The sequence below is a fragment of the Nematolebias whitei genome, chromosome 1 (genome assembly GCF_014905685.2).
Source record: "Nematolebias whitei isolate Nwh7 chromosome 1, NemWhi1, whole genome shotgun sequence".
Taxonomy (NCBI): domain Eukaryota; kingdom Metazoa; phylum Chordata; class Actinopteri; order Cyprinodontiformes; family Rivulidae; genus Nematolebias; species Nematolebias whitei.
Window position 1 is genome coordinate 74702932 of NC_056498.1, and position 16083 is coordinate 74719014.

General features: G+C 40.5%; 2 protein-coding genes across 2 annotated transcripts in view; one reads left to right on the forward strand and one right to left on the reverse strand.

The window, feature by feature from the left end:
* The window catches only part of setd4 (SET domain containing 4), a 10844-nt gene extending 9640 nt beyond the window's left edge, over positions 1-1204 (reverse strand). The window contains exons 1-2 of the mRNA XM_037698116.1: positions 1123-1204; positions 947-1042 (exon numbers count right to left, since the gene is read on the reverse strand). Of these exons, the coding sequence (XP_037554044.1) occupies positions 947-1042; positions 1123-1198 (172 nt within the window). The 5' untranslated portion in view covers positions 1199-1204. The remainder of the gene's footprint in view (positions 1-946; positions 1043-1122) is intronic.
* A 1351-nt stretch (positions 1205-2555) lies between these two features.
* On the forward strand, positions 2556-14630 carry cbr1 (carbonyl reductase 1). The gene is made up of 7 exons (XM_037687540.1): positions 2556-2625; positions 3975-4089; positions 6545-6714; positions 9716-9823; positions 12075-12283; positions 14015-14068; positions 14155-14630. Exons 2-7 carry the CDS (start codon positions 3977-3979, stop codon positions 14326-14328), a joined length of 828 nt encoding a protein of 275 aa, XP_037543468.1. The 5' UTR covers positions 2556-2625; positions 3975-3976; the 3' UTR covers positions 14329-14630.
* Positions 14631-16083: the final 1453 nt, after the last annotated feature.

Consider the following 16083-nt stretch of genomic DNA (forward strand, 5'->3'; position numbering starts at 1 on the left):
AAACTGTCCAGATGACCTGACTGAAAAATGTTGGATTGTATACCTGGATTATTGAGCATGGACTTTGTTGTTATATAACTATGTGTTACTGTACTATATGTTATATGTTACTATATAACTATATGTTACTGTACTATATGTTATATGTTACTATGTAACTATATGTTACTGTACTATATGTTACTATATAACTATATGTTATATGTTACTATATAACTATATGTTACTGTACTATATGTTATATGTTACTATATAACTATATGTTACTGTAGTATATGTTATATGTTACTATATAACTATATGTTACTGTACTATTTGTTATATGTTACTATATAACTATATGTTACTGTACTATATGTTATATGTTACTATATAACTATATGTTACTGTAAATATGTTACTACATAACTATATGTTACTGTAAATATGTTAGTGTATAACTATATGTTACTGTAAATATGCTACTATATAACTATGTTACAGTAAATATGTTACTATATAACTATATGTTACTGTACTATATGTTATATGTTACTATATAACTATATGTTACTGTAAATATGTTACTCTCCCTCTGTCACTGCGCTGCTCAGATTCCATTGACTCTTTCAAAAATGATCTTAAGACTTATTTATTCAGACTGGCTTTTATTTAAATTTTATTTACTTTTACTTTGTGAAGCACTTTGTGATGTCATTGTCTGTGAAAGGTGCTATATAAATAAACATTACTTACTTACTTACTTACTTACTACATAACTATATGTTACTGTAAATATGTTACTGTATAACTACATGTTACTGTAAATATGCTACTATATAACTATATGTTACAGTAAATATGTTACTATATAACTATATGTTACTTATAGAAACGTCTAAATGACAAATACAAGTTGAGAATAAAGAATCCTGCTGATGACGGAGTGCATGACATCATGTCGTACCGGTGAACAGGGCCGGCTGCAGCGGCGTTGAGGTGAATCCTCGCTGGTGGAGAAACTTCATGAGCTTCACGTATGGCGACTGATGACTCAGAGACGCTGTGGACACAGAGACACGGAGAGTTTTAAAGCCTGTTCACTGCACTGAAACCATTTAAACTGCAGCTAATGTTTCCCACCTGAACGAACAGCGTTTCCACGTTTCTGACGCCTTTTCCGAGCAGCTCGTCCCGCTCTGTGGCTGCGACCCCCCATGACCTCCACAAGGCCCTGCGAGGAATAAACGTGTTTCTTTTTCGTTTAGTTTGGTTCAGCTGAATGTAAATTAGATTTCTTGTTTTTGTTTGTTTTGAACTGAGCTGAATGATTTAGGTGCAATCTGTTGACGAAGCTAATTGTGACTTTTGGTCTTTCTGCAATTTTTTACTTTTTGAAATATTTAAGCTTTGTTGGCCATGTTTTTTTTTAATGAACTCTCATCACGTCCTTCAAAGCCTTTGAACTGTTTACCTTTTACTGTTCTTTTCAGCTACTGAGCTGGTTCAGCTTTTTTGTGCCAAGTTCAGCTTCCTTCAGCTCCTTTCTGCTTATTTCAGCTATTTTTCTGCTCCTTTTAACTTCATTTTGCTAATTTAAGCTTTTTCTGTTCCTTTCAGCCTCTTTTAACTAAATTTAGCTTTATTTTCTGATTTGATTTCTGACTTTTGGGATTCTTGCTAATGATTTATAAGTTTTATGCTCATTTCAGCCTCTTTCTGTTAGTTTCAGCTCCTTTTTTATGTTAATTTTAGCTTTCCCTTTTCATTTAAGTTTTTTTTTCTAGTTTCAGATTTGTATAATATATTCAGCCTGTTTACTGTATTTCATTTTACTTTGCTCATTTATGCTCTGATTAGCTTCTTTCTACACATTTCAGCTGTTTGTCTGCCGCTTTTATTAAATGTAAGCTGTTCAAATTCAACTCACATTAAGTTTAGTGATGACAGCTTTTCAGCTTCTTCAGCAGCTTTCAGCAATAATCATTAAGGATGCGTTGCGTTTTTGCAGGAAATGACGTCTCTTAATATTTGTATGACAAAAGTTAATCAAATTAACTAGCAGTTACTCACTCCTACAAAACTTAGTACAATATTTCTGTCCATCCTTATGATCTGCTGCTGATGTGTGAGCCTGTTGAAACTCTTGATTTTGATGTCTTCTGGTATTTGAGCATTCTGGATTTATGTCATTGTCATGTTGGGCAACAACAATAAAAATCACAGTTTAGTACTTTACTGAATCACTTGGACAGCTTTGTCCAGAGTCACGTGACGTTTCCGCAACATTTTCTGCTGATGTTGAAAAAAATTCAGTACAACTATTATGCTGCTCACTCTTTAAATGTGTCCCGGCTCTCTAACTCTTAAATTTCTATACGCAGCGGTAAAAACAGCTCATAAACCTCACATTAAAACATAACAAAAACAACTACTTATCAATAAAGCTGAACTGTGTGTGCCTGCATGCAATAAAATAAGGAAAAAACAACCTGCTGCTTAAATCGTATTTGTAAGCTTCCGCTCTATGAGCCCACGTGACCGACTTGTTTTTCCGGACATGCGCAGTGCAGCTCGTTGTCCTCTTTCTGGTTTTTGTGCTGCAGGTCGAAGGTTTCACACCCAGCGCTTCAACACCAAACTGAAGTAAGAAACTTTCATTTAACAACCTCATTTGTTAAAAAAACAAACAGTTTTATACATTTTTATACGATTGAATAAACGCTCATGTAATGATTTAGGCTGATTTTGTATTTTTAATACTTAGTATTTCTTGCATGCTTTAGTAGTGCTTGTTTTTTTATTTTTATTGAACGAGTCGAATCGGTTCTCATCCTGAACATTTCATTGCATTGTTGATCTTGTGCTGACATGCATATGACAAATAAACAATAAAACCTGGAGCTGCGAAAATGAAAGTCATCTTTATGTAACGAGCCAGGGGTTCAAACAAATCCTCTCGCAAACAAACAAACAAACAAACAAAGGCCAAAAGATTTAAACAAATCTTGAATTTGATTCCAGATTAAAAACAGGCGAAAGACATAAATGCTGTAAACCAGAAAAGTTGCACTTTTTGTATAAATTTGCTATTGCTCATGTAAAAATAAAATGTTACTACTGCCAAGGTGTGAGTGTGAATGGTTGTTTGTGTCCATGTCCCTGTGATGGACTGGAGACCTGTCCAGGTGTCCCCCACCCCTCCAGTGAATGCTGGATGTCACCCAGAACTGGATGGATGGATGAACATGGAGCTGAGGGGACTTGTTGCCAAAAGTCAATTTATTCATAAAGCACATTCAAAAACAAGTTGGAACCAAACAGCAAAGATAAACAACAACAACAATAAAACTAATAAATAAGTAAAATCGGAAGAAAAAGCTCCAGTTTTGTCTCATGAGTCTAAATGACATTATCCCAGACACTTTGTGCAATTGTTCTGAGCTGTTTGGTTAACGTTCCTATTACCTGTCTCGACGGTTGTCCACTTGTGGACGAGTCCAGGGAGGTTGTCTCTTGTCCTGTGGACCTTAACCTTCTGAATAATCTGCGCAGGTGTAGTCAGTGGAACATCAGCTGCTTGGAGAGGGTCTTATAGTCTTAACCGATCTCATGTTTTTCTAAGCTCCTGAGACGACTCTGTCCTCAGCTTCCTGAGGTCCATGTTCAGAGTGGTTCACACCATGACACCAAACAGCCCTGTGACTACCTGTCACCATTTAAACAGACTGATTACAGACTGAAGACACATGAGATGCTGACAGGACACGCCTTACATGTTCCTGTGTATTGTGGGACTGCTATCCTTTTTGTCAAGGCTAGGTTTACTTTAAATAATTAATTAAAAATTAATGACTGATTTTCATTAGTAGATTTTTTTCATTATATTTGTGGTTGGTTGAAATGAAATAACACTTGAAGGAATGAGCTGCGTGTGGCTTGTTCTGTTCACGAGGATTTGTTTGATTCTTCTTCTGATCTCTCTGTCTGTGTAGACATGTCAGCCAAGGTTGCCGTGGTAACTGGAGGGAATAAAGGCATTGGGCTCGCCATCGTCCGAGCGCTCTGCAAGCAGTACCAGGGAGAAGTTTACCTCACGGCCAGGGATGCGTAAGTCTCACCAGGATCAGTGGTCTGCTCTAAACCTGCCATGATGAGCAGAATATTAAATTAATCTGTGTTTTGTCTCGGCGTGACACTTGTTTTTAGGCTAATGCCAATTTTTACATTGAAATGCAGCATAAATAGCTTGAAAACTAGGCTTCAAATATTTACACTGAGCAATTGAAAGACTTCAGTCAAACACTGTCATGAGATTAGATGTTTAAACACACAAAAGCTTCGAGGTGAGTCATGCTATCACATTTCATTACTGACAGCCACACAGTTGGGACACAAGTATGTGACCCTTATGTTCACTTTTTACTTCATTGCTCTTAGAACCAGTTGGACCGGCACTGGGAAGAAAAAAACCAACTATTGAAATCCAACGACTCTTAATTAATTTACTAACTTATTGTATTTACCTACTTACCTTCTTTAACCTACATACTTTATTGACTTTATTTACTTACTGACCTACTTCATTTACTTTAGTTATTTATTTACCAGCACTTACATGGGGCAGATGTGGATGAGTGGTTAAAGTGATCATCCTCCAATGGGAGAGTTGGGGGTTGAATTCCACCAGCAGTCCTATGCTGAAGTGTCCCTGGGCAAGACACTGAACCCCTCACTGCCTCTGATGTGTCCCATCAGTGTATGAATGTGATCTAAAGCTCAGATTAGTCTCTACAGATCCAGATTATCTTTGTAGAGATGTAGTAGAGCAGGGCTGTTCAATTGTTTGTTGCATATTATGAGTCGATGCAATAAAATAAACAATTTAAAAGGTAACAGATCATTGTAAACTTTGGTTTATTTACATAATGATTTTAATTGCTGGATGTCCGGCCCCCGAGCTGTTGGCTTTCAGAAACTGTGGCCCCCTGAGCATTGTTGTTGAATAGATCTATAGTAGAGTGCTGTATGAATGTGTGTGTGGAGGTAAATAAAGGGACAGATTGTGCTGTAAAGCAGATATAAAAGTGCTATAAGTACAGTCCATTTTACATACTGATACCTTGTTTTATTTTTTAACTTAATTTATTTACTTACAATTACAGTAGTCCCTCTTTTATCTCGTGGGATCTGTACCCTGAAGACCTGCGATAAGTGAAAAAGCGCGAAGTAGGAATAATAGTACAAGTAGTAAGTAGTAGCTTATTTTAGTATTTATATAGATATATTAAGGTGTTTAAAACCCTTCCTACACTCTTGAAATATTCAAAACAATGTTTCTAAACTCTAAATACTCTAAAAGAGCACATTATGTTATGATTTCAGCTCCCTGCCTCCTCTGCTCTTTGCCCCCTGCAAGCGTGCTTGGCCACACCCACTTCGCTGCATGCTGATCATCTGATCAGCTGTTTAACTGCAGCAGCATGGGCTGCACAAAGCTGCTGGAGGTGCTAAATAATTTAAAATTTATTTTAAATAAAAATTCCACGCCGATGGTCCGGCTCATCCGTCAATCAGCCAACTGTGTTATGTCCAATCTTATTTTGAAAAAACCACGATAAAGCAAGTCCACAATAAACGAACTGTGAAGTAGCGAGGGACTACTGTATTTACTTTTTTTTTTTTTACTTTATTTGTTTACTTACTGTGAAACTCTTAACTGGGAGAAAACAAGAAATTAAGCACATTTTTAGGGACTTTTGATGTCAACATTTGAAAAATTACTGGGTTTTGAGTGAGAATACAGTTTGAATTCTGATTATCGATACTTAGTGACTCTTTAGAAATTTGATGAAGTTAACTGTGTTGTTGAAGGTAAAACAAGCGTAAAGAAGCTAGAATGAGCAGAACAAAGGCTGATCTGAACAAAAAACAAGTGAAAAGGTGGGCAAAAATCTCAGCAGTACAGCAGTAGCTACAAACTTAAAACAGCAGAACAGTAGCTAAAATTGATCCAAAACTGATGCTAAAGCTAAATTAGTTAAACTGTTTTTGAAATCCCAACACTTTGTAAAAGTTAAAAGGTGCAGAATGCTAGCTAGAAGCTAAAAGAAGCAAATTTGTAGCTAAAAGCAAAAACAAAATGACAGCTAAAGGTAGCACAACAGTAGCTTAAAGCTAAAAGGAGAAACTAATACAAAAACAACACAAAAATAGTGAAACAGATGACAACAAGAACAATATTTTTGAACAAGTTGAAGATATATCAATAGATTTCTATGGGGAATTTCATTTGAAACACAATTCTATATTTTGAAAAGTTAAAAATTTACAAAAACTAAAAGTCGTATTACATTAAACCCCAAGGAGCTGAACATTTTGATACGAGTGGTTCAGATTGCTCACATTATGCCATACCAAAAACTTACAGAAGAAACTTTAAACAGGAAAGCATCCGTCTGAATGATGACTCAGCATTCAAACAATGAAGAAACAACAAATAGATTATCTCATTACTTAGTTAACTAGGATTTAAAAAACGCTAGTAAATTAAAATGTTTTGCAGAGATCGAGGTCAGGCAGCGTTGGAGTCTCTGGCCTCTGACGGTCTGAAGGCCCTGTTCCGTCAGCTGGACATCGATGACCTGAACAGCGTCATCTCAGCTGCTGCGTTCTTCAAGGAGAAGTATGGAGGAGTGGACGTCCTCGTCAACAACGCTGGGATTGCTTTCAAAGGTATGCCACTGAAGCCGTGTTCTGTCATGGGAAAACATTTTCTACAGGACAAATCTTCCTGTCTTAAGCTGCTCTGTCACTGATAAGTGCAGCTCCACTCGGCTCTTCTCAGGTGTAGGTGATCTGCCTCTACAGTGGAGGCTGAGCTGTTCCCCTGCTCTTTAGCCAAGATCGTAACTGGTCTTTTAATATTCAAGCCACTCCTCCCATTTAGATCTTAATCGTCCTATAATCAGGTTTGAATTTCGTTAGCTTATCCCAGCGTTGCTTGTAAGCCCTGGTGTAGTCATGCTGCGTCATCATCTTCAATATCTCTTGGTAACTGTGCTCGTTCTTGTGGCACCGTCCGTTCGTCAACACGATGGAGGTTCTGATGTAGTTTGAGGTTTTCCTGGGCAGGTTATCCAGTCACGTAGCTCCACTGGCCAATCAACGGCTGCTGTCTGCTTACGTCAAAATCGGCCCCTCGGAGCCGTCCGCTTGGAACTAGGGCTGAACAATTAATTGCATTTGCAATAATATCACGATATGATAAAACAAGATTTTCTAATCGCAAAGGCTGCAATTTGACTGGTCACGTGATCTGGTCATGTCACTTGCAAGTGAGCGGAGCAGAGCAGTGAGCAGAAGAAGCTAACATTGCGCTTTAACCGGTTGCACAATGGTGTCAGGCTCGACACAAGCTGACACATCTGGAAGTTTGGTACCAAAGAGGCAGCACGTCCGTTGTTTGGAATTATTTTGGCTAAAACAAAGAAGACACTTCCCAACGACATGTGTTGTGCAGAACCTGCCTTGCTGCTGTTGCTACCTCTCGAGGTGACACCACGAATCTTTATCAACACTTAAAAAAACACCACAAAGTCATTTACGATAGTTGCATGGCTAGAATACCAAAGACCAGTTCTTCAACTTCAAGTAAACGAAGTACCAGCTGACAGGGATCACTGACCGAACTGTTCGAAGGGATTACTCCGTATGAACATAATTTGAAATGGCACACAGAAATAACTCGAGCAATAACATAGTTCATAGCAAAAGACATCCATCCATTATCTTTTACCCGCTTGTTCCATTTTTGGGTCACGGGGGTCGCCGGTGCCCATGTCCAGCAATCACTGTGCGAGGGGCGGGGTACACCCTGGATGGGTCGCAAGTCCATCACAGGGACACATAGAGACAAACGAGACAAACAACCATTCACTCACACCTAGGGACAATTTAGAGTTACCAATCAGCCTAACATGCATGTTTTTGGTCTGTGGGAGGAAACCAGAGTACCCGGAGAAAACCCACACATGTACGGAGAGAACATGCAAACTCCACCCAGAAAGGCCCCTGGACCGGGGTTTGAACCAGGGACCTGCTCGCTGAGAGGCAGCAGCTCTACCAGTTGTGCCACCGTGCTGCCTAGCGAAAGACATGATGTCCATTAATATAGTGACTAAGCCTGAGTTTACGGCTTTGGTAAACACGATGGATACACGGTACAGAATGACTTCACGCACACATTTTAGCCAAGTAGCTATCCTGGAGCTATACAAAACACACAGAAACAACACAACACAAAGAAGAAGACATTGAAAAATAATCACATATTAAAGCGCAACATTGAGGTAAAAAGTCGCCATTAGAATATTTTCAAAAATTGTTCAGCCCTACTTGGAACCACGAACCAAGCTGAGTGGGTTGGATACCGACGGAGGGGAGGCCTTTAACTGGTGCCATGTTGTGCAGAGCCGAGGAGAGTTGATACACTGGCAAAGCACCATTACACTGACTGTCTATTGTTTTTCTGAGAGTGCACAGCTTTGGGCTCTAAACGGGAATCCTGTGACTCAGTTAAGAGAAAACTTGTAACACGCCTCTGACACTGCTGGTCTGTTTTATCACCAGCCACAGAAAGGGTCCGAGCACATGATGATTTTGCTGGCGTGTCTGTGTTGAGTGAGACTGTGCAGAACGTTAATTTAAATTTGGACCATGCTAGGCCTTTAATTGTCAACCGTCGCGAAGCAGAGAGGGGGAATTGGAAATACCCTCCGGCTGGTCATCCGTCTGTCTGTGCGTGATGTGAGCATGGCATCTCTAAAAATAAGTGGCTTCCATTTTGTTGTGGGTACATCTAGGTGAAGAAAGGTTTCTTACAAAATTTGGATTGCGAGGTCAAAATCCATTGGCCACCCCTTGGCTCCACCATTGGCGGTGGATAAAACTGATCCTTCCACCCACCGGGATCTGTCACTCCTTGCTTCAAACAAGACAAAAACCTCCCTCTGTTCTTTTCCACAATGTAACTCGTACACACTGGAATGTCTTGCATCAAAAACATGTAGGTTTACTTACATTCCCTGTTCAGTTCCAGGCCTGAAAAGCACTCCTCTCAAAAACTATCGTTCACTTTTTAAATCCCTCAGCTCAGCAGATGTGTACCTCTTGTTAGGTAAAGTTTTAAACAAGGTCATCATATGACGAGGGAGGAGGGTGGTTTAGTGTTTTTAGTAAAAACATTCACAACATGTTATCAGCCTTATCTGCTCATGTGTGATCCGTTAGCTCTTGACGTATTTGTTGGGAATGACTCTTGGCTACTACCACAACAATTTCAGCTAAATAACTGTAAACCTGACTAAGTCGTGAACAGTTTTGTGTTGGCTAAGCTCTATTAGCTTTGGCAGCCATTTTGAATTTGGTTAATCTGTAAAACTGACTTGAATTATAGACATTTTTGTGCTTTACTAAGGTTGGTTGGCTATGGTGGCCATCTTGAATGGCTTTGACTACGGTATTAGCTGTAGGTGTATCTTTTAGTTTCATTAGAATCCATCCACTGGTTCCTGAGATATTTTACTAACGCTACAGACAAATGAACACATTCACAGTGAAAAGGAGATGATTACCTTCTGGATTGACTGACTTGGTTAAATTAAATCAAACTGGTATAAAGTCGTGCTCATTCCCAGCAGTCGATGACTCTACATTATGTTGACGTTCTCTTTAGTCGCAGACACGGCTCCTTTCGCTGTCCAGGCTGAGGTGACCCTCAAGACAAACTTCTTTGCCACCAGAGACATGCTGACTCACTTCCTGCCACTCATCAAAGCTGGAGGTAAGAACCACCGAGCTCAACGCTGTACACTAAATATTACTAATCTGCTGAAACATGCACAAAACATTGTTTTTGTTGTGAATCATGCTCAATAATTCAGGTAGAAAAATCCAACAAATTTCAGTCAGGTCCTCTGGTTTTCAGTGTTTTTGTATTTAACTTCAAATGGGTGTAAATGGACAGGAAGACCCAGCCGCTGGTAACAAAGCACCCAAAGATCAGCTTGAACTTAGTCTTTAAGTTGTCTGTTAATGTTTAGACTCAACTCTGTCCTTCAATAACGAGCCGTTTTAATATTTATGAGTCATAAGTTAGTGTTGGACACAAACGACGCTTACCTGTCCTTGCTCTGGTTCAAGGATTGTATTAACATTTAGTTAAAAAGTAGTCAGTGTTCAATAAAACATTTTAAAGATCATCATAAAGATGTTTGCTCAAAATCACAGGAAAGATTTACTACATAATCTGGGTCACTGCTATTACTAGATAAAGATGACATGGCAAAAAAACATTGAAACATCCTTATGATTATTTGCTGTTTTCTTCATTTTTATCGAGATGTTCTGATTATAATTTTATAATTAAATATTATATAGATTATAATTAACTGTTTGGGAAAAAACAAAATCCAAATTCCAATCCAGCCCAAATTGCATCTTGAAATAAAGCTGTTTAGACTTTAAAACATGCAGCTCCATTGGAGAAAGAAACACTTTTGGTAGCAGTACGTCAAACAGTATAGACCAGATGTGAGCAACATGTGGCCTGAGGGCCAAAAATGGCCCTTGCACAATCTCCATCCGGCCTCCAACATCTTAAACAAAAACTACTTTTAAATAACAAAAAAATGGTTAAATCAGGTAAATAAAATTAAAAAAAAAAAATTAAAAATAACTATCCAGATGACCTGATTTAACCTTTTTTATATTTATCTACCTGGATGATTTAGCTTGCAAACCTTTTTACTTTTAAATAGGGATGGAGCCCATCCGGTATCCATATCGGCTTCCGATACCAGCATAATTTACGTATCGGATTTTTCCGATCCAACCTGCATGATGCATGTTGGCTTCAAACTATGGAATGGATTTCCTGAACGGAGGCGTGTCTCATGAACCCAGAGTAATAAGACCCACCTCACATTCAGGAAATCCATTTCATAGTTTGCAGCCAGCTACAACGTGAGGACTGAGCGAGTAGCACTGTGGCTAACAGCTAATCAACTTTTCATCTAAACATGTCCGCTGTGTGGAAGTATTTTACACTAAACATCACAAAACAAGACAGCAACGTGCAATGTCTGCAGAGCCATAGCACCACATTAAACCGCGGTAAAGTTAGTTTTATGATGGACGTTCGAGCTCCGGGGCTTCAGCGGTCTGCTTCTCTCGCTGAACCCGTAGCAGGCAGCCCGACCCCGGCCAGCCGCGTCCAATCTGTCCCGTTCAGTCTGCCTAATGCTGAGAGGAGGAGGGGATGTTGCGCTCCTCTCTTCTTGCAGAAAAACACAGAGCAACTTTCTGCTCATAAATTCAAGCCATTCGACAACACACGCTGCACACGTGAACCCCGTCTGTGGGCGTCACCAGCACCATAGACATACAACCTGTAGGGCTGCTCTGGGTGTAAACACGTAGTCTGTTTGCTATATGTCTGGTGTTTTACCTGCCTGCGTGCTGAAACCACATGACACGTTACAGCCAATACCGAAACTTGACACTGAAAGAAGAGTGACGTTTCAATCCATACACCGACCGGTGCAGTTCGGTCGGTGCCATTTAAGAACCTCGGTTCGGTTTACAGCCCTAGTCGAAACATAAACTAACGTGTGATGGCATGCGGCCTCTGCCACTTGTTATCCATGGAATTTATCAATAAAACATTATTTCAGCACAGTGACCGTTCATTGTCTGTTTCTGTCTTTTAAGAGTGCTATCAGGGAGTGAAAGACATGAGTGTGTGGTTACCATGGTGATCCTTACTGGCAGCAACTTTAACATTTGATTTAGCTTCTCTTTACCCGTCTTGTTCCGTTTATACAGATTGGAGATTTTCTAATTGACTTGATGGCTGTAGCTGCATCGGCCTCTGTAGAAGGTTCTCCAGATGTTTTCTAGTATTTAATTAAAAGTAACGTGTGCAGAAAGACACTGAAGTGTGTTCCTCAGATGTCACATGATGATAATGTGACAGGGACGGGGGTTTGGAGAGCCGTTTCAAGCTCCAGACGTTCTTTGTGTTGCGTCTTTAGGTCGTGTGGTGAACGTGTCGAGCTTCGTCAGCTGCCGATCTCTGAACCAGTGCAGCCCTGAGCTCCAGCAGCGTTTCCGCAGCGAGGACATCACTGAGGACGAGCTGGTGGGACTGATGCAGAGATTTGTGGACGAGGCCAAGACTGGCGAGCACAAGCAAGGCGGCTGGCCGGACACGGCGTACGGAGTGTCCAAACTGGGACTGACGGTAAGAATGGTTGTTAGAACATGTGCAAAAAGAGGTCAGGAAAGTTTTAGACGAGTAGATCTCAAACTGGAGCAAGCCTCGATGTCGACCTAATGTTTTTTTCCCCTCAGGCTGAAATATGTAGCAGTGTTTCCCCTACCATTATACAAGCAGGGCACGCCGCCCTGTCAACAGAACTGAGCGCCCTGCCTACTAAACACCCCCACCCACCCCCACCCGTTGACAACTGCCAGCACTGACGTAGTGCTAAGCTAAGCAATACAGACGCGCTAGCTAAAAAACTATGACTATGGAGGTGGTGCTCTGTCACCCTCATGCTGAGCCGTCTCCATCCAATCCAAAGCATTTAATGATCAAATATGAAATCTATTTTACATTTTAAACATAAATTCTGTTGATTTTGTCTAGTTTGCCTTGTTTATTACCAATTATGCAGTTAAAATAACAAATCTTTTTTTATTTTTTTATTCCAAACTGACAGACTCTGCCTTAAATTACTTCTTCTTCTTTTTTTTTTTTTTTCTCAGAGGACTTAAATTGTACCTGAATCATTGAGGGATCATCTGGGACTTAAATTTGTTTATTATCTGGATGTCCAAAAACTTCTTTAAAAAGTCTTCATTTGGTCCAAAATGCTGCTGCCAGAGTCTTAACTGGAGTTAGTGGGAGAGATCATATCTCTCCAGTTTTAGTTTCTCTCCATTGGCTCCCTGTCAAATCCAGAATAGAATTCAAAATCTTACTTATAACCTACAAAGCTCTCAACAACCTAGCTCCATCTTATATTACAGATCTTATTGTTCCATATTTTCCTAACAGCACTTTGCTCTCAGACTGCAGGTTTACTTGCGGTTCCTAGAGTTTACAAAAGCAGAATGGGAGGCAGATCTTTCAGTTATCAGGCTCCTCTCTTGTGGAACCAACTTCCAGTTTCTGTCCATGAGGCTGACACATGGTCCAGTTTTAAGACTGGGCTGAAGACTTTCCTTTTTAATAAATCCTATAGTTAGTGTTGGCTTGGGTTTCTTGAGCTATCCCTTAGTTATATTGCTATAGGCATAGACTGCTGGAGGGCAAACTAACCACATTTCCTCATTCTGCTGCCGTCTTTACTTACTCTGCTCTACCTGTTTGTATTTGTAATTATTTATGTTCTTAACGTGAGTTTGTTTTTTTCCTATAGAAAATACACCTGGACCTGTCATTCTATGTTTGTCTGTTCCTTCTTCCTGTTCCTCTCAAACCAGCCGGTCAAAACAGATGGGTGCTCATCCTGAGCCTGGTTCTGCTGGAGGTTTCTTCCTGTTCAAAGGGAGTTTTTCCTTCCCACTGTCTCCTTTGTGCTTGTTCAGGATGAGAGACTGAGATGAAGTGAAGATTCAACACAATCTGCTGCTTCCTTAGATAGAAAACTTTACTAATTGGCTTTTTATGTGTTTCTGTTCATTGCCCTGAAATGATTTATGTTGCGACTTGGTGCTTTATAAATAAACGGAGTTGAATTTAATAAAATTTTAAAGATTTCTGTTCATGTAAATTCAATTCATGTGAATTCTTGAGAATTTGACACGTTGTTAAAATTTGGTTTTGCCGCTCGGGGCTCTTTCTCCAAAAGTGAGACCTGACATAAACAACATTTAGGAACCACTGGTTTACACCTTCCACCTACGAAGAGATGAACATATTGAACCAGTGCTGTAGACAAATAAAACCTCTTCATCTCCCCCTCAGACGCTGTCCATGATTCTGGCTCGTCGTCTGTCCAAGGAGAGACCAAACGATGGGGTAACTGCAATGAACAGTTTTAATGCTTTGTGTCCAGCATCCAACAGGTTATTATATATATATATTTTAATTTTAACTCTCCTTAGATTTTGCTGAATGCCTGCTGTCCAGGATGGGTGCGCACTGACATGGCTGGCCCAAAAGCCCCCAAGTCACCAGACGAGGGCGCCGTCACTCCGGTGTACCTGGCTCTGCTGCCGCCCGGAGCCACAGAGCCTCATGGGAAGTTTGTCTCCGAGAAGGAAGTTCAGACGTGGTGAAAAGCTTCCCCAAAGCCGAGCGCGTTATGGCCACTGACTCCACTGAAACGTTTTGTTGATAAATGTAACAAAACCTTGGTAGTGAAACAAAAATATTCAACCAAAAACGCAACATTTCAAGGAATAACATTAATAAATAACAAAACAATATGATGGTAAGATGCTAAGTTGTCCAACTGTGTGTTGAGATGTTGCACAATGTGATGGCTTCATGTTGCCTTCTGTGGTAAAAATTGTTTTTTTATATATTTTACGTGAATAAAATGGTCCATAACTAGATGAAAATAACTTACTCTGTATGAAAGGAATAAACTGTTTTTCTACAATAAAGTACTTTCTTTTCACTCATAATTGCACTGATTTTATTCCCTTAATGTCTTATTTACTGACCACAGGTCGTCAAAGAAACAAATGTGAGTGGGTCTCAGGACGTTTGTACGAGCAGAACTGGATCTGGGAATAAAACCAGGTTTGGAAGGAGCAGCGGAGACTTTATGAAAGCAGAACAGATGTTTCAGTCATTGGTCAAACTTTTCCTTCAGCTTGTGTTCAGAGTAATAGTGGCTGCATGAACAACAGAACTACTGCTGGTTTTACTAACATGACTCGGCGTTAATTAGCTTTGTAGATTTGCACTTAATCTCAGATTAAACATGAGTTCTGACCACTGGCGTTTGTTGAAGAAGCTCAAACTCCATCTCATCTTCTCATATCGCTTATTTATTCGAGTAACAGAGGTGATAAGTCCAGGAGAGAAACTCTGACCTCCCTCCAGCTCCTCCTGGGGGACCCCGAGGTGTTCCCAGGTCAGCGAAGATGTGCAATGCCTCCAGTGACTTTAAAGGGAGGCGTACAGGAGACGTCCTGATCTGATGAACCTCCTCAACTGACTCCTTTAGATGTGGAGGAGGAGCAGCTCTGAGCTCCCCTTGGCTGATGGAGCTCCTCATTTATCTCAAAGGATGAACCCGGCAGCCACCCTATGAAGGAAGTTCATTTCAGCTGTTTGTATCCATGGTCTGCTTCTTTATCATGAGCCAAACCCTCTGACCACAGGTGAGGGTTGGAATCAGACCAGTAAATCCTGAGCTTTGTCTCAACTCTTTTTCACCACGACTGACCGAAGCAACATCCTCATTTCTGAGGACAAGGCCCCAATCCATCTCCTGTGCCATCCTACAGTCACTCAGGGACAAGACAACCAGATGCTTGAACTTCTCCACCTGAGGCAAAGTCCTGACCTGAAGGAGGCATTCCACCTGTTTCCAGTCCAGAACCATGGCCTCAAACTGGGAGGAACTGCTTTTCATTCCAGCTGCTTCACACTGCTGTGAACCGCCCCAGTGCACACTGAAGGTCTTGGCCCAAAGATGCCAACAGAACCACATCATCCGTTTTCTCAACCCAAACACCCTCTTTTCCACGACTGCACCTTCAGATTCTGTCCATGAGCACCTCAAACGAGATCAGAGACCCGGGAGGAGTCGAACCTGCACAGAAAACGAGCTCGACTTTGTGCCAAGAATGTGGACACAACTGTTTGTTTGGTTACACGTGGACCAGAAAGGCCTTAAAAACAACCCAGGCACCCCATACTCTCACAGTACCCCCCCACAGAAAACCTCTGGGAACATTATCATAAGCCTTCTCTAGGTCCAAAAACACGTGTAGATGAGAGTCAAACTCCCATGAAAGGGTGAAGATCTGGTCCACGACCAGGACAGGAGCTAAACTAATCCCTTATTAGGGTATCCC